The 22,038-nt window shown below is 33.5% G+C and overlaps 1 protein-coding gene across 2 annotated transcripts; it reads right to left on the reverse strand.

Annotated features, from left to right (window-relative positions):
• Positions 1 to 19: 19 nt before the first annotated feature.
• On the reverse strand, positions 20 to 14,085 carry LOC143235184 (uncharacterized). 2 transcript variants are annotated; one of them, XM_076473093.1, is made up of 3 exons: positions 13,757 to 14,085; positions 1,298 to 1,634; positions 20 to 388 (listed from the first exon to the last, which is right to left on the reverse strand). In XM_076473093.1, the coding sequence occupies exons 1-2, from the start codon at positions 13,827 to 13,829 to the stop codon at positions 1,336 to 1,338; spliced, it is 372 nt and encodes a 123-aa protein (XP_076329208.1). In that variant the 5' UTR covers positions 13,830 to 14,085; the 3' UTR covers positions 20 to 388; positions 1,298 to 1,335. The 2 variants fall into 2 exon arrangements, with proteins under 2 accessions (XP_076329208.1, XP_076329217.1); XM_076473102.1 differs by lacking the exon at positions 13,757 to 14,085 and adding an exon at positions 3,136 to 3,285.
• Positions 14,086 to 22,038: the final 7,953 nt, after the last annotated feature.

Genomic DNA, 22,038 nt, shown 5'->3' on the forward strand with positions numbered 1-22,038 from the left:
ACTAGTCTACAACAACAAGTGGTATAGACACCTTTTTATTCACAGGTACATTCACAACCAAACATACAGCTATGCAATTGTTCTAATAATAAAATAAACCTAACGCTATCAATCAGTTTCTACCATTTTTTAAATTTAGGATTGAGGAAAATATTTATTTAGGAAGTAAAAACATTACAATTCTATTGGCTAAACAGTTGTAGGTTTTCTTTAAACTGTAAGGTTTTTCACATCTCTCTCATTTTGAAATTACGATATCGCGATATGTGCGTCATATCCGAGAGCATCCAGTTTAGTTTGGATGTTTATCAACTGAAGCACAAAACTTCCTTAATATTGAATCACATCAGAAACCAATAACTTCATTTCTACTGGAAAGAAGAGGACACTAAAAATAATAATAATAAGATAATTAAAATAAATTTATGACTCAATAAAACATTAAGTACTTATATTGTTTCATTGTGGACACTTGTTTTCTATTCAGTTATATCTAGTATATCCACCGAAGTCTTTATAAACAATGTTATAAGCATACTATACCATTTTAGGGTCGATTCCGTACTCCTCAGATAATAGAGGTTTGCTCCTTCTTGGGGTTTAATTGCATGTTTGTTTTATCAACACACAAAACAACATATAAACACCAGTCAACACCTCTCTTTTAAACTTAAAATTATAGTTGAGTTGAATTACAAAACAATAATCTGATTGAGCTTTACAATGAAGCCACCTTACTCAAATCAACCCACCAACATAACCACTATGTTTGCTTGTTTGTAATTTCGCGCAAAACTATACGAGGGCCATCTGCGCTAGCCGTCCCTAATTTTGCGGTGTAAGACTAGAGGGAAAGCAGCTAGTCATCACCACCCACCGCCAATTCTTGGGCTACTATTTTACCTACGTTACATTATAATGCCCCCACAGTTTGAAAGGGCGAGCATGTTTGGTGTAACGGGAATTTGAGCCCGCGACCCTCGGATTGCGAGTCGAGTGCCTTAACCACCTAGCTATGCCAGGCCTAACTACCGTCTAGAACTCCAGCAAACTATCTACATTGTTGAGCCTAACAAAATAACCACTGTCTTGGCAAAATATCAACACTATGGGACTCAGCAAAATTACAGTTCTGTCCATCTTTAGTGAAAGAGTTGTTGTTTGAACCGTAACTATATAAACAATAAAACATTATAATTAATCGAATATCAGGCTAAACATCAGTATCATTATTATGAACAACAAAGTAGCGTGTCAGCAGCAGGAAACTTCTATAAGATGTCCTTTTGGTACTTACCTAAGAGATCTAAGACGACAACTGCGATTGCCCTGGTGTTAACATAAGGAGTAGCACTGGACTGGGTGAAGGACCCTTTGAGCAATGCATTGTTTCATGCACGCTTGACCACGCTTTTGAATAGCCGACTCAAAACTCCACGGTTGACCACTGTTGAAACGGATTCGATCATTTTCGGGGTTTTGTGGAGTCTCGTGGTTTTTCTGAAGTTGGTCTCCACTTGGGCGGATGGCTCCCCGGAAGTAAAGTTTTTTGTTGGAAACTGAAGGAAAGACTTGCCGGGAACGGTGGTTCATCGAATCTACACGAGTGCCGTCATCGTTAGATAGATTCGCCACTGCAAAAGAAATATTTTATGGTTAGTATGGGCTGTGAAACAGTAATGCCAGACAACAAATGTCTACCGTTTTGCGTGCCGTACCTCAGGATCACGGGTTCGTTATAAGGGTTTGTTTAACTCCCACTATTCGATTATAGTGACTCAAAAATTGGCGGTAGGTGCTATTGAACAACTGTCTTCCGTTTAATAAATTAGTTTAAAATCAGAGACGGTTAGTGTAGGTGGCCATTGTGCAGCTTCGTACGAGTATTCGAAAAAACCAATCAAATTATTGTAAAATCTAATTTTAATATTTCGCTTTAAGACGTGGCACAAAATCATTCCCAAGAAATTAAAGGTAACATCTATAACCGTCGGAAGTGATCCTAACACCTGAGCGGTAAGTGTAGGTGGTACATGAGGGCTATCTGCGCTATCTGCCCCTAATGTAGCAGTTTCAGGCCGTAGAGGGAAGGCAGTTAGTCATCACCACTCACCGCCAACTCTTTGGCTCTTCTTTTACCAACGAATAGTGGGATTGACTGAGACATTATAACGCGCCCATCGCTTAAAGAGAGAACATCTTTGGTGTGACGGGATTGGAACCCGCGACCAGTAGATTACGAGTCAAACGCCCTAATCAGCTGGCCATGCCGGAGCGATCTAGCTGCTTATAACGTTAAATAACGGGCTTTACGCTCAATAACTAACACATAATGGTTACAGACTTGTAACGTGATGAAATAAAACTTGAAAGTTTGTTTCGTTTTATAGCAGAAATTGATGAGAAACAGAATTATGAAATTCAGTATACAATTAATAATTATTAAAACTGATATAGTTACTAAATCATAAATTATAGGGATGAGAAACATGAATTATGAAATTAAGTATACAGTTAATAATTATTAAAACTGATATAGTTACTAAATCATAAATTATAGGGATGAGAAACATGAATTAATTTTAGTAATTTCCAAACCATCTTAGGGCCCCAGCACGGCCAGGTGGGTTAAGGCGTTTGATTCGTAATCCGAGGTACGCGGGTTCGAATCCACATCACCAAATATGCTCGCCCTTTCAACCGTCAGGGCGTTATAATGTGATGGTCAATCCCACTATTTGCTGGTAAAGAGCAGCCCAAGAGATGACGATGCTTGGTGATGACTAACTGCCCTCTCTCTAGTCTTACACTGCTAAATTATGGACGGCTAGTGCAGATAGCCCTTATGTTGCTGTTCGCGAAATTCGAAAACAAAAACAAACTTTTGTTGTTGTTTTTTTATTAACATTTCGCCCAACTAAATGAGCTAGTAGATTAGGTCGTTAATAAACGCCCAAACATAACCTATTTACGTCTTAGGGCGTTTATTTTGATTGTGTACGCGGCGAAAAACAAAAACGGTTGTTATCTGCCACATTCAGTTGGCATAATGAATGCAACGGAAGCCACGTACTAGTGATTTAAACAAGACCGTGTTTGTATTCTACTCTAATAACGTCGATCACGTTCTCTTACCATAAATATTATTTGAAACGATCGTATGTAAATAATCCTTGTTCATGGATTTCCAACACCAAACTCTCGTCAACAGGGACTTAATTCTAAATGATTCGTTGTCTACGTGTCTAATAATACAGACGAATTGCTCCTCTAATAGCTGACAGAACTCTAACGAAGTGTTTGTTTTGTCGACAGAAAAGTCGTTTCGCAAGGATAAAACCTTAGGAAATTTATCTGTAAGTCGTGTGTTTACAAAACTGTCGTAGAAACGAAATGTTAGCAACTGCTTTTTCCATCTTCAAGTTAACGTTTACAAAGAAATTTATTTTAGGCGTTAAACCAACATTTACCTGGTAGACTTGGCAAATTTACCATTTAAAACTAAAGTTATACAATGGGTCATCTGTGCTCTACCCAAAGCGGGTATCAAACCACTAAATTTAGCGTAATAAGCCCCAAACTTGTTGCTAAGCTATCAGGGAGCTCGATTGTTTTATTAAGTCATGTAGAGAAAAGATGGTGTGGAAGGTGATAAAGCTTTTCTGATATTTTGGTGAACTATATCATAACTTAAGAAATCTACCATGATCTTACTGATATTTTGGGGGTGAGATGGGTATTTTAAATATATTTTTGAAGAAATATATTTACAGACAATTAATTGTGAATTGTTAATACTGAATTACATATATGCCAAGTAATTAACTACCAATGACTAGTGAGGGGTATGGTAGTGTCCTACAGAGTCTACTGAAAACTATGCTAGCATTTTCAAGAAGGTACTGATACATACGAGGTCTGTTAAAAAAATACGCGGACTGACGTCATAAAACAAAATGTACTTTATTTAGAAGTTACAGGTCTGGGACCCCTTCAAAGTACTCTCCTCCCCAACGCACACACTTATCCCAACGGTGTTTCCACTTGTTGAAACAGTCCTGGTACGCCTTCTTTGTGATGTCCTCCAGCTCCTTCGTCGCATTTGCCTTAATCTCGGAATCGTCTCAAATCTTCTTCCTTTCAAGGGTCTTTTGAGTTTGGGGAACAAGAAAAAATCGCAAGGAGCAAGGTCAGGTGAGTAGGGGGGTGAGGAAGAACAGTGATCGAGTGTTTGGCCAAAAACTCACGAGTTCTGAGGCACAAATTTCGCAGCAACGCGGTGCATCTGCAATTTTTCGGTCAAAATCTCGTAACAAGATCCAACTGATATCCCACACTCTTCAGCAAGCTCCCTGACAGTCAGACGTCGATTTGCCCGCACTAGGGTGTTGATTTTGTCGACGTGTGGGTCGTCAGTTGACGTGGAAGGACGTCCAGGACGCTCATCAACTTCAATGGACTGTCGACCATCCTTAAAACGTTCATGCAACTTGAAACATGCTGTACGCTTCATAGCAACATCACCGTAAGCCGTGTTAAGCATAGCAAAAGTTTCAGTCGCAGATTTTCCAAGTTTAACACAAAATTTCACAGCAAGTCGTTGCTCCTTCAGGTCATTCATTCTGAAATCCGCCAAACGAAAAAATCGCACTTCACTTAAAACCGCGTAGCTAATACACAAATGAAGATATCTGAAGTCGGGAAATGGCATCGTAATCAGCTGATCTGTGCGAACTTAGCGACACAAAGCGGATTCCCTGGAACCAACTGGAGCCGCGCAATTCAAACAGTCCGCGTATTTTTTGAACAGCCCTCGTATTGTAATATTTTTGTCGTGTGTGAAACTAACTGGACTTGGTATGGTCAGGTCGTTAAGGCGTTCGACTCGTAATCCGAGATTCGCGGGTTCGAATCCACATTGCACCAAATATGCTCGCCCTTTCAACCGTGAGGGCGTTATTATGTGATGGCCAATCCCACTATTCGTTGGTAAAGAGTAGTCAAGAGTTGACGGTGGGTGGTGATGACTAGCTTCCTTCCCTCTAGTCTTACACTACAAAATTAGGGACGACTAGCGCAGATAGCCCTCGTGTAGCTTTGCGTGAAATTCATACAAACAACAAGCAACGTGTACAGTAAATGAATGTAATAAAGTCAATGTGCTTGTCAAAATAATAACATTAATTTATTACACACACTACAACACAACTAATGTATTAATTTTAACACCCTGTTAAACATAGTTATTCCAATTTATTACACATACTACAACACAACTAATGTATTAATTTTAACACCCTGTTAAACATAGTTATTCAATTTATTACACACACTACAACACAACTATTGTATTAATTTTAACACCCTGTTAAACATAGTTATTCAATTTATTACACACACTACAACACAACTAATGTATTAATTTTAACACCCTGTTAAACATAGTTATTCCAATTTATTACACACACTACAACACAACTAATGTGTTAATTTTAACACCCTGTTAAACATAGTTATTCCAATTTATTACACACACTACAACACAACTAATGTATTAATTTTAACACCCTGTTAAACATAATTATTCAATTTATTACACACACTACAACACAACTAATGTATTAATTTTAACACCCTGTTAAACATAATTATTCCCATTTGTTACACACTTCTCTACCTAACACTTGAAATGCTACGGTCTGTGAAATATAATAAACCAATATGGAAGGCATAACTGTTCTGAAAACTATTTACAGAAAAACGACTAATCGTACTCTAAAAAATGATTTGATTGAAACTCGACGGTTAGGCATGTGTCTGTTTTAAGGGTTAAGGTGATACATCCAGTTTTGTAGTTAGAATAAAATCGTTTTTTTCTGGTGCGTGATAAGTTATTTTGTACAACTTTGTGTCATTACTTTAGTTTGCTTCGCAAAATTTAAAAATGATAATTGTTTTTATTTTAATTTAAAACTACAGTTTTATTACAATTTATCACCGAGGGGGTGACATTAAGTTTAAAACGGTTAATAGTTGTGGTATTAATATATTTAGAGATACTAAAGAAGAACAGCCTGTCCCGTAAAGTATCGGTTGGTATTCTTAAGATATTTAGTCGAAAGATACCAATAAATATGCTTTTTAGTCAGAAAATACTGTATAACAGATTCTTTAGTTGGAAATACACTGTCACTGTTAGATGGGCTGTTCAGCCAGCATGTATTGAAAGAAGATAACCCGCGAGAATGATTTTGAAACGGTTGCTGCTGCTAGTTAAGCCTAATTGTCACAGTGTATGTGTGTATTTTTCAGCTGACGAACTTCTGTCTAAGTTACCTGCTAGTAGTGAATATCATGTAGCTGATAAAACAAGTTAGGGAGAGTTAACAGTGTTACCTTAGATTTGGTGTGTCGTCCTATTATTTCTTGATTTTTACAGGCATCTGACGAAGTCATCATGAATACAGACACGAGGAGTTAGCGAGTTAGTCATAAAACACATAACTGGGCTTTATGGCCAGGTGGTTAAGGCGTTCGACTCGTAATCTCAGGGTTGCGGGTTCGAATCCCGGTTGCACCAAACATGCTCGCCCTTTCAGTCGTGAGGGCGTTATAATGTGACGGTCAATCCCACTATTCGTTGATAAAAGAGCAGCTCAAGAGTTGGCGGTGGGTGGTGATGATTAGCTGCATTCCCTCTAGCTTTACACTGCTAAATTATGGACGGCTAGCGCAGATAGCCCTCGATTAACTTTGTGTGAAATACAAAAACATAATTTGTTTTCCTTCTTTTTGTCTCACATCTCGTCACGAATGTTGTCTTTACTGGTATCAGTTTTTCCTTCCCCTGTGTCGAGAAGTCGTATAAACTGTTTGTTTTTTGCTTATCAGGAAATTTATCGGAACTGTTTGCTCTGGAAAAATCAGATTATTTGGAACCAATGACGATGTTTCACCAGTCACGAGGCTTCCGTATTGTGAAAGCAGAGAATGAGAAAGCTTGAAAATTTAGAAGATAAACATTACCTATAATGTGAAACGTTGAAGGAACAAAAGGAAACTTTGACACTCAACACATCTCAGCCATTGAAAGATTCTTAAAAGACATAACTTTTATGATGTTGAAAACGATCAGGGACACGTGGTAATGTTTTGGTGTTAAACACAACAAATGTTCTCAGGTCTAACAGAACATTACTAAATGAATATCTTTACAAAAACTCCAACTCGTTGAAATATAGTAAATTTCATTCACTTCTTTCGAAAAGAATTCGTGACAGTGTTGGAATGTACAAGACAGTAGTCCCATAGAAGATTCCAACACTGTCCTTTAACTGTCTCATATTTATACAGACAGAGAGATAACGCAAGTATAACTTGGATGAGCGTGTTTATAAAGATAGAAAAAAAATGAAAGTGTAACTTAAGTGGCTGCCACAGACGTATGTACTTTGAAAGAAAGACAGAGTAATTTAAAAAGACCGTTGGTTTGAGTAACTTGTAAAATATTATGGAGTAATGAGTGACGTGTGTTTCAGTCTTAGTGTTGCTTCCAAGTTGTCTAATAAAATAGGAATATAAATATCAATGTTTCCTTAATCATAGCCTCCAGTGGCATAGCGGTATGTCTGCGGACTTAAAGCTATAAACCGAGCCCATTGTATAGCTTTGTGCTAAACTACAAACGAACAAACGACTGATTCATTATTGTTAATTAAGAACACTAGTTTTAAACCTTATAGATGAACAACTCTTAAGTGGCCTACACAAGGCCAAACTCAACTAAAACCTTTATAGAACATCTAGGACCCAGTGGTTAACGTGTCGGTTTGCGTTACGTAAGGTCGTCTGTTCGGAACGTGACGCCACTAAACACGCTACACAGTCGCAGCTGTTACCGAATTATAAGTGATACTTAATCCTATTATTTTAGGCATGGCCAAGCGCGTAAGGCGTGCGACTCGTAATCCGAGGGTCGCGGGTTCGCGCCCGCGTCGCGCTAAACATGCTCGCCCTCCCAGCCGTGGGGTGTATAATGTGACGGTCAATCCCACTATTCGTTGGTAAAGAGTAGCCCAAGAGTTGGCGGTGGGTGGTGATGACTAGCTGCCTTCCCTCTAGTCTTACACTGCTAAATTAGGGACGGCTAGCACAGATAGCCCTCGAGTAGCTTTGTGCGAAATTCCCAAACAAACAAACAAACCTATTATTTTAACCAAAGGACCTGACTGAATCCTTGTACGGCGGATAGTGTTGTCAGTGATTCAAAATTACGGACTAGCATAAAGATTTAACTTAAAATAATTAAGGTCACAAATTTCAACGTCTCTTCTTTAAAACTTACGTGTAGCATTGTTATAAGTATCAGGAAAAAAATATATATATATATTGGGGCATAAAACAGAATGTTAAGATAACCATAACGGTAAGGCTATTCGCGGGATTTTGAAATTTTTTTTTCAAGACTAATATTATTATTTTACTAATTAATGATCAAATATTCAAGACTGGCTATTTCAAATTATCTTGGTTCACTTATAAAGAAAAACTGGCACAGTTCAAGTCTCGCTGAAAACGAGATTTTCCTTAGGCCTACTGTACGAATGTTGAAATCATTATTAAAATAAAACAACACACGTTTCAAACTTTACTCGCGTTTAGCGAAATTAATCAAAGATATTTATTTTAGAACGACGACATTTCATAATTTAAATTACATAGCATATTGAGGATCTCGTGTTTTACCCGCAGAGATCATTTTCTGATCACAAGAGCATCCACACGAAACTTTTACTTGATATAAAGCTGGCAGGCAAATAGCTAAATTCTCATCAGTGCAGAAGAACGAATGTATTATCGTTAATTACTTTGTTTTTATATTCCATGAAGGAAAGTAGAAAAACACATTATAAATTTAGTTATGTGAAGGAGTTTATCTAATAAATCTGTTTACATATTAGATTTAATAAAGACTCTCGAGGCTTAAGTAAACTTAACAATTTTGCTTTATTCGAAAACAAAGAAAATGTTGGCGCTACAATTGCAAGCGGGTTCATCCATCTTTATTGTGTTATTATTTAGGCTTAACCGTGATAGCGATACTCTTTTTAACACAAATTAAAACTTGATCAATCAAACAATTGCTCTTTGAGTGCGACTATAGAAAGAACGTTCTGTATTGGTTTACGGTGATAAGTTCCCAACTGACTTGATCAGTTCTAAACATTGTTTATATAAACTACAATTTATAATAATTACTATAAGTGTGTACGGTAATTTAAATCAATAAAGTTAAAGTCTGTTAATCTTCCAAATGATAAAAAAGGCTTTTTTCGATATTTACACATTAACCAGGACATATTTACATCTTCTGTTTGATATCGTAGACAAAGTTTGTGAATTCTATTACTTTATTTCTGCTTTTCTCAAATTTTGTTTTAGAGAATCTGGTTTAGATATGAAGGTAAAACTGAAAATAAACTACACGCCAGTTAGTGAAAACATTATTACAAAACTTAACTTAATGAACGTAAATAACAACTAACTAAAACCTAACTACAATATATAAAATTATGAAAGAACAGCCACAACTGAAACGTATTTACCATAACTGATAACTACAAGAAACATAATAACTACTACTTAGACGAGGTAAAGGAACCTATAACAAGGTAGCCACAAACATTTATTACCGAAATAGACTTCGTGAGGTAAATAAAACATAGACGAGGTAACTACTGTCCGGATAAGATAACTGAAAGTGAGACAAGGTAACTAAAGTGTGGATAAGATAACTCAAACTGTAACGAGGTAACTAATGTCCAGATAAAATAACTAAAACAAGGAAACTAATGTCCAGATAGGATAACTGAAACTGAGACGAGGATATTTAAAGTGTGATAAATGACTATCTATACATGTTGTTTCATACGTTACTGTAACACAAATAATTCTTTATTATCTACACACATTGTTTCATACGTTACTGTAACACAAATAATTCTTTATTATCTACACACGTTGTTTCATACGTTACTGTAACACAAATAATTCTTTATTATCTACACACGTTGTCTCATACGTTATTGTAACACAAATAATTCTTTATTATCTACACACATTGTTTCATACGTTATTGTAACACAAATAATTCTTTATTATCTACACACGTTGTTTCATACGTTACTGTAACACAAATAATTCTTTATTATCTACACACGTTGTCTCATACGTTACTGTAACACAAATAATTCTTTATTATCTACACACGTTGTTTCATACGTTATTGTAACACAAATAATTCTTTATTATCTACACACGTTGTTTCATACGTTATTGTAACACAAATAATTCTTTATTATCTACACACATTGTTTCATACGTTACTGTGACACAAATAATTCTTTATTATCTACACACATTGTTTCATACGTTACTGTAACACAATTAATTCTTTATTATCTACACACGTTGTTTCAAATAACACAAAATTCTTTATTATCTACACACATTGTTTCATACGTTACTGTAACACAAATAATTCTTTATTATCTACACACATTGTTTTACGTTCTGTAACACAATTAATTCTTTATTATCTACGTTGTTTCAACACTGTAACACAAATAATTTATTATCTACACACGTTGTTTCATACGTTACTGTAACACAAATATTCTTTATTATCTACACACGTTGTCTATACGTTATTCTAACACAAATAATTCTTTATTATCTACACACGTTGTTTCATACGTTATTGTAACACAAATAATTCTTTATTATCTACACGTTGTTTCATACGTTATTGTAACACAAATAATTCTTTATTATCTACACACGTTGTAACACAAATAATTCTTTATTATCTACACACATTGTTTCAAAGTTACTGTGACACAAATAATTCTTTATTATCTACACACGTTGTTTCATACGCTACTGTAACACAAATAATTCTTTATTATCTACACACATTGTTTCATACGTTACTGTAACACAAATAATTCTTTATTATCTACACACGTTGTTTCATACGTTACTGTAACACAAATAATTCTTTATTATCTACACACGTTGTCTCATACGTTATTGTAACACAAATAATTCTTTATTATCTACACACATTGTTTCATACGTTATTGTAACACAAATAATTCTTTATTATCTACACACATTGTTTCATACGTTACTGTAACACAAATAATTCTTTATTATCTACACACATTGTTTCATACGTTATTGTAACACAAATAATTCTTTATTATCTACACACATTGTTTCATACGTTATTGTAACACAAATAATTCTTTATTATCTACACACATTGTTTCATACGTTACTGTAACACAAATAATTCTTTATTATCTACACACATTGTTTCATACGTTACTGTAACACAAATAATTCTTTATTATCTACACACGTTGTCTCATACGTTATTGTAACACAAATAATTCTTTATTATCTACACACATTGTTTCATACGTTACTGTAACACAAATAATTCTTTATTATCTACACACGTTATTTCATACGTTACTGTAACACAAATAATTCTTTATTATCTACACACGTTGTCTCATACGTTATTGTAACACAAATAATTCTTTATTATCTACACACATTGTTTCATACGTTACTGTAACACAAATAATTCTGTATTATCTACACACGTTGTTTCATACGTTACTGTAACACAAATAATTCTTTAATATCTGCACACGTTGTTTCATACGTTACTGTAACACAAATAATTCTTTATTATCTACGCATTGTTTCATACATTACTGTAACACAAATAATTCTTTATTATCTACACACGTTGTCTCATACGTTACTGTAACACAAATAATTCTTTATTATCTACACACATTGTTTCATACGTTACTGTAACACAAATACTTCTTTATTATCTACACACGTTGTTTCATACGTTACTGTAACACAAATAATTCTTTATTATCTACACACGTTGTTTCATACGTTACTGTAACACAAATAATTCTTTATTATCTACACACATTGTTTCATACGTTACTGTAACACAAATAATTCTTTATTATCTACACACTTTGTTTCATACGTTACTGTAACACAAATAATTCTTTATTATCTACACACGTTGTCTCATACGTTATTGTAACACAAATAATTCTTTATTATCTACACACGTTGTTTTCATACGTTACTGTAACACAAATAATTCTTTATTATCTACACACGTTGTCTCATACGTTATTGTAACACAAATAATTCTTTATTATCTACACACATTGTTTCATACGTTACTGTAACACAAATAATTCTGTATTATCTACACACGTTGTTTCATACGTTACTGTAACACAAATAATTCTTTAATATCTGCACACGTTGTTTCATACGTTACTGTAACACAAATAATTCTTTATTATCTACGCACATTGTTTCATACATTACTGTAACACAAATAATTCTTTATTATCTACACACGTTGTCTCATACGTTACTGTAACACAAATAATTCTTTATTATCTACACACATTGTTTCATACGTTACTGTAACACAAATACTTCTTTATTATCTACACACGTTGTTTCATACGTTACTGTAACACAAATAATTCTTTAATATCTACACACGTTGTTTCATACGTTACTGTAACACAAATAATTCTTTATTATCTACACACATTGTTTCATACGTTACTGTAACACAAATAATTCTTTATTATCTACACACTTTGTTTCATACGTTACTGTAACACAAATAATTCTTTATTATCTACACACGTTGTCTCATACGTTATTGTAACACAAATAATTCTTTATTATCTACACACGTTGTTTCATACGTTACTGTAACACAAATAATTCTGTATTATCTACACACGTTGTTTCATACGTTACTGTAACACAAATAATTCTGTATTATCTACACACGTTGTTTCATACGTTACTGTAACACAAATAATTCTTTATTATCTACAAACGTTGTTTCATACGTTATTGTAACACAAATAATTCTTTAATATCTACACACGTTGTTTCATACGTTATTGTAACACAAATAATTCTTTATTATCTACACACATTGTTTCATACGTTACTGTAACACAAATAATTCTTTATTATCTACACACGTTATTTCATACGTTACTGTAACACAAATAATTCTTTATTATCTACACACGTTGTCTCATACGTTATTGTAACACAAATAATTCTTTATTATCTACACACATTGTTTCATACGTTACTGTAACACAAATAATTCTGTATTATCTACACACGTTGTTTCATACGTTACTGTAACACAAATAATTCTTTAATATCTGCACACGTTGTTTCATACGTTACTGTAACGCAAATAATTCTGTATTATCTACACACGTTGTTTCATACGTTACTGTAACACAACGTTTATCGGTTTTTAAGTACTCCCAATTTAACATTTATTGTAGAGAGCAAAGAAATTAAAAGCCCTCCCCGTTCATTAGCTAAGCGGTAATCCTAGAGTCTTATGGTGCTCAAATTGTGGTTTTGATTCCTGTGATAGACAGAGTACAGATAACTCATTGTGTAGCTTTGCGCTTAGCAACCTCGAGATCCGTAAGTGTTAAAACGTGTTTAAACAAATATTGGTCAAGTAAAAGTTCTTAACAGATCTATATCTTATGTTAATTTAGTAATTATTTCTTACATTTCTTTTATTATGTAGTAAATAATAGAAGACACAGTAAAACAATTAACACAAAAGAAAGAAATGACCAACCTGTTAGGGTTAATATAAGGCCTAAAACCGTCCATTTTAAGATGTAAGCCAGAGAGGAGCATGTTTTGGCCATCCTTCGGACCTTTAGTCAGCAATATTATTTATAATAAATGGAAATTAATTTGTTAACTACAAAATATTTCTTAAAACCAGTTGCTTTTGTTTCTTGTTAAAGTTACTGTTAGTTTCTGAAGAACGTCTATCTTTACTCAAAACTTGAGGAGACAGTAATATTTTTTTTCTTTGACTGCACGCAAGCCTGGAGCACGTGCTTGATGATGAACCAAGGGATGCGATTTCAGCTCTCCGTACTAGGCAGCTCTTTTACATCTGTTAGCTATTTCACAGGTGCTTTATAAATATACACACACATCAACTCCCAATAAATGACGTCTTAAAGAAACGTTTACTGAGTGGTCCGCTGAATATTTCGAAGTCGATACTTTCGCCCACGCGCACGGCGAATCGAAACGAAAGTCTTTGTGTGAAACGTCTGCTCACGTGGGAGGACTTATTTTGTTTCGTTCGAACGAGATTAAAGTTGCGCCTAATTAATTTAAAAACTAAGATACTGAATGTTACTAAGCAACGAAGTAGATGTTACAAAATTGTTTAAATCAAAGTATAGGCCTACAAAAAACATTTATATTTAAAAAGCTGGAAAGAAAACAGGTTTGAAATTCATAATCCGCATTTCGGCCACAACTCTGTTTTAATCAGCGGAGAGTTGTTCATTCGAGATCATTTACTTTTACGGACTGTAAACTTTACGTATTCATTCCCTATTCTAAGTTGTCTTAGACAGCAAACAAACAATTCCATAATTAGCAAAAATGAGTCAATAATATGTAGAGGATAATAAAACGATAGGGCGTCATTGAAAAATAGGGCATATTTCAAACATCTTAAGGTAAGCTTGTTTTTGTTTGGTTTGTTCAAGGGGACAGGTCTGTTGGTTTCCTCTGGTACAAACGGAATTAAACAAAAACATAGAAAAAATAAATTATCTTTTATTCAGTTCCTTTTGTTTTTTGCATTTTGCGCAAAGCTACCCGAGGGCTATCTGCGTTAGCCGTCCCTAATTTATCAGTGTAAGACCAGCGGGAAGACAGCTAGTCATCACCACCCACCGTCAACTCTTGGACTACTCTTTTACCAATGAATGGTGGTATTGACCATAACATAATAACGCCAACACGGCTGAAAGGACGAGCATGTTTGGTGCAACGGGGATTCGAACCCACGACCCTTGCATTACGTGTTGAACGCCTTAACACACCTGGCCATGCCTGGCCTTTATTTAGTTCCTATTATAAACATATTTGCAATAAAAAGAATATTTTCTTCAAAGAAATATAAAAGAAAATAGTGAATTCATGCGTGTTAACATTTAATAACATAAAATATTTTCATTTTTTATTGTAAAGACCAACAAACTCCTTGCGTATCATTTATTTTAATGATTTTCCCTCCTAGTAACTCGCAGGAAGCAAGAAGTGGGTGTTTGTTTGCTTTGATTGGTTTGGTTTGAATTTCGCGCAAAGCTACGCGAGGGCTATCTTCCCCATTATAACATTCGGGAATTTGTCGAATTTACTAAAAGAATTGTAGCTATGGATTAGGACTTCCACTTTGAGAAGATGAACCTTTGATACGTGTTCTCCTTTAAGTTGGAAATTGTTCAACATCATTAGCCCTACTTTTCCTATTCACTGATGTTTCCTATTGCACAGTGGGATTGACGAAACATTATAACACCCCCATGGCTGAAAGGGCGAGCAGGTTTGGCGTGACTAGGATTCGACTTCGCATTAGACTTAACGTAACCTAACTTAAGGACAATAAGGGACCATCTGGTCATCCAAAACTCGTCTTGTTTACTAGCCCCTGAGTAAAGTAGAAACATTCAACCAGCCTCTTATATCTCAGAAACTTCAGTTACTCTGTTAAAATCCTGTACAATTCAGAAAGATAAAACTGAAACCTAGTCTCTGTCGTTCTCTTTGTTCTATTTTTCAAATCGTAAACTTGTTTTTTCATGTTCTATTACCTTCAGAAGATAACAGAAGAAGAGATTCGTGCTATAAATAAAACTGATGCTCATATGAACATTATTCTGGTGTCACTACGAACCGTGTGTATCTCAGTGATGGTTTGGAAATGTCAAACACAAGTAGTAAAATTGTGTAACTGAGGACGGTCGTTGACCATAAGCTGTACGAACAGAATAAATATCTGTAATTTAATTGTGGGGGTGGGGAATATTTGTGAGTCTACGGATGTTTATTGTTCTTCATTAGTGCACGTACGGTCGATATCGTACTAAGAATCAAGGATTCTTAAAACGAAGCTGGAGGAATTTCATTCATCTTCACGTGTTCGACTTGTTCGTGTCTGTCTTTATGACCAGAAGCTGGTCAAACACAGTGAATGACCTAATGTTGTTCTGGTAGATAAACTCTCTCATTTCAAGCGTGTAAGGCGTGCGACTCGTAATCCGAGGGTCGCGGGTTCGCGCCCGCGTCGCGCTAAACATGCTCGCCCTCCCAACCGTGGGGGTGTATAATGTTACGGTCAATCCCACTATTCGTTGGTAAAAGAGTAGCCCAAGAGTTGGCGGTGGGTGGTGATGACTAGCTGCCTTCTCTTTAGTCTTACACTGCTAAATTAGGGACGGCTAGCACAGATAGCCCTGGAGTAGCTTTGTTCGAAATTCCAAAAAAGAAACAAACAAACACTGTTTAAAATAAAATATTTACTGTTAATGTGATCTTACTACGTGACGCTGTTTGTGATTCCACAGCCTTATTGTTGTTTTACTATTTACTACTGTGATTACACAACTTAATATGATTACACTATCTAATATTTTGATTACACTATGTAATACTGTCATTACAGTATTTAGTGTGTTATCTCTCAGTCAGTCAATAGACATTAAAGTTACGTCACAAATCAAGTAAAGAATTCAACACTCTGTATTGTACAGAGGACAAGAAGTAAAACTGTATGCTACTCTTAACGCCGGTTTCATATACTTTTGTAACAGAACATTTTCATGAGCCGTGTAGAAGTACGTCTAGCTTTTCTTTAGGAATCTGGCTCGTTTGTTGGCCCGGCCTGGCCAGGTGGTTTAAGGCGTTCGACTCGTAATGCGAGGGTCGCGGATTCGAATTCCGGTCGCACAAAACATGCTCGCCCTTTCACATGTGACGTTATAATGTAACGGTCAATCTCACTATTCGTTGGTAGAAAAGTAGCCCAAGAGTTGGCGGTGGGTGGTGATGACTAGCTGCCTTCCCTCTAGTCTTACACTGCTAAATTAGGGACGGCTAGCACAGATAGCCCTCGAGTAGCTTTGCACGAAATTTAAAAAACAAACAAACTCTTTTGTTTGCTCGTTTCGCCTCGCTACAAACTTTATCTTACTTGGATATTTTTGTTACATTAGATTTCAGTCCCACGCTGTTCTAATATTACTAAAATGATTGTTTATAGGTTCACAATCCCCGATGTAAAATCATGAAATGTAAAAAGAAAAAGCTTGATTGTAATGTTACTTTGTTTGACGAAACGTTTGTTACATAAGTTTTATTAAATAACAATGTTACTGAAACGTTTGCTACATAAGTTTTATTAAATAACAATGTTACTGAAACGTTTGTTACATAAGATTTATTAAATAACAATGTTACTGAAACGTTTGTTACATAAGTTTTATTAAATAACAATGTTACTGAAACGTTTGCTACATAAGTTTTATTAAATAACAATGTTACTGAAACGTTTGTTACATAAGATTTATTAAATAACAATGTTACTGAAACGTTTGCTACATAAGTTTTATTAAATAACAATGTTACTGAAACGTTTGTTACATAAGATTTATTAAATAACAATGTTACTGAAACGTTTGTTACATAAGTTTTATTAAATAACAATGTTACTGAAACGTTTGCTACATAAGTTTTATTAAATAACAATGTTACTGAAACGTTTGCTACATAAGTTTTATTAAATAACAATGTTACTGAAACGTTTGTTACATAAGATTTATTAAATAACAATGTTACTGAAACGTTTGTTACATAAGTTTTATTAAATAACAATGTTACTGAAACGTTTGCAACATAAGTTTTATTAAATAACAATGTTACTGAAACGTTTGTTACATAAGATTTATTAAATAACAATGTTACTGAAACGTTTGTTACATAAGATTTATTAAATAACAATGTTACTGAAACGTTTGTTACATAAGTTTTATTAAATAACAATGTTACTGAAACGTTTGCTACATAAGTTTTATTAAATAACAATGTTACTGAAACGTTTGTTACATAAGATTTATTAAATAACAATGTTACTGAAACGTTTGTTACATAAGATTTATTAAATAACAATGTTACTGAAACGTTTGTTACATAAGTTTTATTAAATAACAATGTTACTGAAACGTTTGCTACATAAGTTTTATTAAATAACAATGTTACTGAAACGTTTGTTACATAAGATTTATTAAATAACAATGTTACTGAAACGTTTGTTACATAAGATTTATTAAATAACAATGTTACTGAAACGTTTGTTACATAAGTTTTATTAAATAACAATGTTACTGAAACGTTTGCTACATAAGTTTTATTAAATAACAATGTTACTGAAACGTTTGCTACATAAGTTTTATTAAATAACAATGTTACTGAAACGTTTGCTACATAAGTTTTATTAAATAACAATGTTACTGAAACGTTTGTTACATAAGATTTATTAAATAACAATGTTACTGAAACGTTTGTTACATAAGATTTATTAAATAACAATGTTACTGAAACGTTTGTTACATAAGATTTATTAAATAACAATGTTACTGAAACGTTTGCTACATAAGATTTATTAAATAACAATGTTACTGAAACGTTTGTTACATAAGATTTATTAAATAACAATGTTACTGAAACGTTTGTTACATAAGATTTATTAAATAACAATGTTACTGAAACGTTTGTTACATAAGTTTTATTAAATAACAATGTTACTGAAACGTTTGTTACATAAGATTTATTAAATAACAATGTTACTGAAACGTTTGCTACATAAGTTTTATTAAATAACAATGTTACTGAAACGTTTGTTACATAAGATTTATTAAATAACAATGTTACTGAAACGTTTGTTACATAAGATTTATTAAATAACAATGTTACTGAAACGTTTGTTACATAAGTTTTATTAAATAACAATGTTACTGAAACGTTTGTTACATAAGTTTTATTAAATAACAATGTTACTGAAACGTTTGTTACATAAGTTTTATTAAATAACAATGTTACTGAAACGTTTGCTACATAAGTTTTATTAAATAACAATGTTACTGAAACGTTTGTTACATAAGATTTATTAAATAACAATGTTACTGAAACGTTTGTTACATAAGATTTATTAAATAACAATGTTACTGAAACGTTTGTTACATAAGTTTTATTAAATAACAATGTTACTGAAACGTTTGCTACATAAGTTTTATTAAATAACAATGTTACTGAAACGTTTGCTACATAAGTTTTATTAAATAACAATGTTACTGAAACGTTTGTTACATAAGTTTTATTAAATAACAATGTTACTGAAACGTTTGTTACATAAGATTTATTAAATAACAATGTTACTGAAACGTTTGCTACATAAGTTTTATTAAATAACAATGTTACTGAAACGTTTGTTACATAAGATTTATTAAATAACAATGTTACTGAAACGTTTGTTACATAAGATTTATTAAATAACAATGTTACTGAAACGTTTGTTACATAAGTTTTATTAAATAACAATGTTACTGAAACGTTTGTTACATAAGATTTATTAAATAACAATGTTACTGAAACGTTTGTTACATAAGATTTATTAAATAACAATGCTACTGAAACGTTTGTTACATAAGATTTATTAAATAACAATGTTACTGAAACGTTTGTTACATAAGTTTTATTAAATAACAATGTTACTGAAACGTTTGTTACATAAGTTTTATTAAATAACAATGTTACTGAAACGTTTGTTACATAAGATTTATTAAATAACAATGTTACTGAAACGTTTGTTACATAAGATTTATTAAATAACAATGTTACTGAAACGTTTGCTACATAAGATTTATTAAATAACAATGTTACTGAAACGTTTGTTACATAAGATTTATTAAATAACAATGTTACTGAAACGTTTGTTACATAACTGAAACGTTTGTTAAATAACAATGCTATAACAATGTAAATTCATTAAAATTACTTCGTACAGTTAACAGCTTTCAGAAATCTTTTAGATACAAATTAATTGACTGAACTTGACTTAAACAGAAGTCACAATAGTAAGCAGATACCCTACCTGAAGTCTTGTATATATTTTCTACCTGTTTTTCTTGCTTACTTCCGTGGCGACAGTCTGTAATGTATTACGTATACAATTACATTCACATAAAAAAGCCAGTTCACGTATTTTAAGACTGACTTAAGTTTAGGGTTTCCACATCTCTGCTTGTTTCTTTAGCTGACACAAACATTGTTTTGTTAATGTAATTTAATATTTATTGATTCGTTTGTATTCACATTTGTTGAACTTTGAACTTAAGTAATCAAACGAGGTTCAACTATTTGAAGACGAAACAGTTCTAAAGCTTGAGTGAGTGTAGAGATAACAATTAGGAATTAATTCGTCTTAAATCCGTATCTTAAGGTGATATCCGACATACGTTCGTTTTCATTTCATGTAACACTGTGTTTGTTTTTATCCTTTAATCTGCTCGTTTGTAACGAATTTGTTATAAAAAGATTCAAACTCTACTCTGCTTTTAAAATTCCACTTAATATACGAACTCAAAGCTGATTTGATTGCTAACTAGACGTCTGATGTGGACAAAAAATATCGTTGTTGAAAACTGGTTTACATAACGCACATCTCCTCTCGACCCTCTTTAATATATTTTTAGATATTCGTGAAGGCATAGTTATGAGCGTATTTAATAAAACTTTGCTGGTTTTTAACTGGTTAAATCAAGATCCTGACGGACTGTGTCACGCAAGAAACAAATCTATAAAAGGGCATTGCACGAGCAGTTCATTACAGTTTTAATTCTGTACACAACAAATAATTATTGTATACAATTTCTCGAATGTGTGTTATAAATCCTGGAGTTGGAAGATAAAACTGATGTATGTATACAAGAAGTAATACACTGAAAATGGGCGTTGAAAAACTTACACTTCAGTAAACGGACTCTTTCCATCAAACTGTAACAGCAATAACAAGTGAATTATGACACATTTATACCCAAACAAGAGGTAATCCTCAATAGCTGTGACACTTGAAATTATTTTAGGTAGGATTACAGTAAATTCATTGATGAGACGTTGGGACTGGCCAAATATCTCAATCTTCTAAGATCAAAACTGTAATCAGATCTCAAATCGGTCAAGAAATGACAGCGGTATGGATTGGGCTGTTTGAAATTAAACACAAAGCTACACAATGGGCTATCTGTGCTCTGCCCACCATAGGTATCGAAATCCGGTTTTTAGCGATGTGAGTCCGCAGACATACCGCTATGTCACTAGGGGCGACGGAGCTAGGAACTAAACATTAGTGCTTGAAAATAATAAAACACAAACTCGGATCCGTTATGCCGCGGCTAAAAATACAAAACGTTTTCCAAACGATTTTTAAAAACTTGTTGAATAATAGATTTCACTTTTGAAATGAGGTAAACATCATATGATAATTAAACTAATTAGTACTTAAATCTATTTGTTTGTTTGTTTCTAACAAGGTTCGTTTTTAAGAAATAGAAAATTAATAAACATTCGTTCAGCTTTTGTATACATCAATAAAGTTTAAAGGGCTAATGGAGCTATCATGTTTAATAAAGACCTTGGTGAAGTAGGCTTAACGAAAATTAAATCCTAATTAATAGTTATGTGTTAACTTCGGTATCTGAGAAATCACACAGATATAAATACTTTTGAATTATTGGTAGCATGTTAAAAATCAACAATTATTGTTAGTATTAAATGGAATGTTTTATCTCAACACCAGGATTGGTTTGTTGTTTTTTCTGAACGTGACATTCCGATAACGTAGTAGGAAGTCAGATATTTCCGGATATGACGTGCCAGGTTTGTGCTTGTTTGTTTGTTTTGAATTTCGCACAAAGCTACTCGAGGGCTATCTGTGCTAGCCGTCCCTAATTTAGTAGTGTAAGACTAGAGGGAAGGCAGCTAGTCATCACC

Source organism: Tachypleus tridentatus, chromosome 2 (assembly GCF_004210375.1).
Source record: "Tachypleus tridentatus isolate NWPU-2018 chromosome 2, ASM421037v1, whole genome shotgun sequence".
Classification (NCBI taxonomy): Eukaryota; Metazoa; Arthropoda; class Merostomata; order Xiphosura; family Limulidae; genus Tachypleus; species Tachypleus tridentatus.

Bases quoted from the DNA above. Each gene is read 5' to 3' on its own strand.
- LOC143235184 (XM_076473093.1), bottom strand. From the start codon at position 13,829: ATGGCCAAAACATGCTCCTCTCTGGCTTACATCTTAAAATGGACGGTT. The intron at 1,635-13,756 runs GTTGGTCATTTC...TTTCTTTTGCAG, and splicing joins CCTTATATTAACCCTAACAG to TGGCGAATCTATCTAACGAT.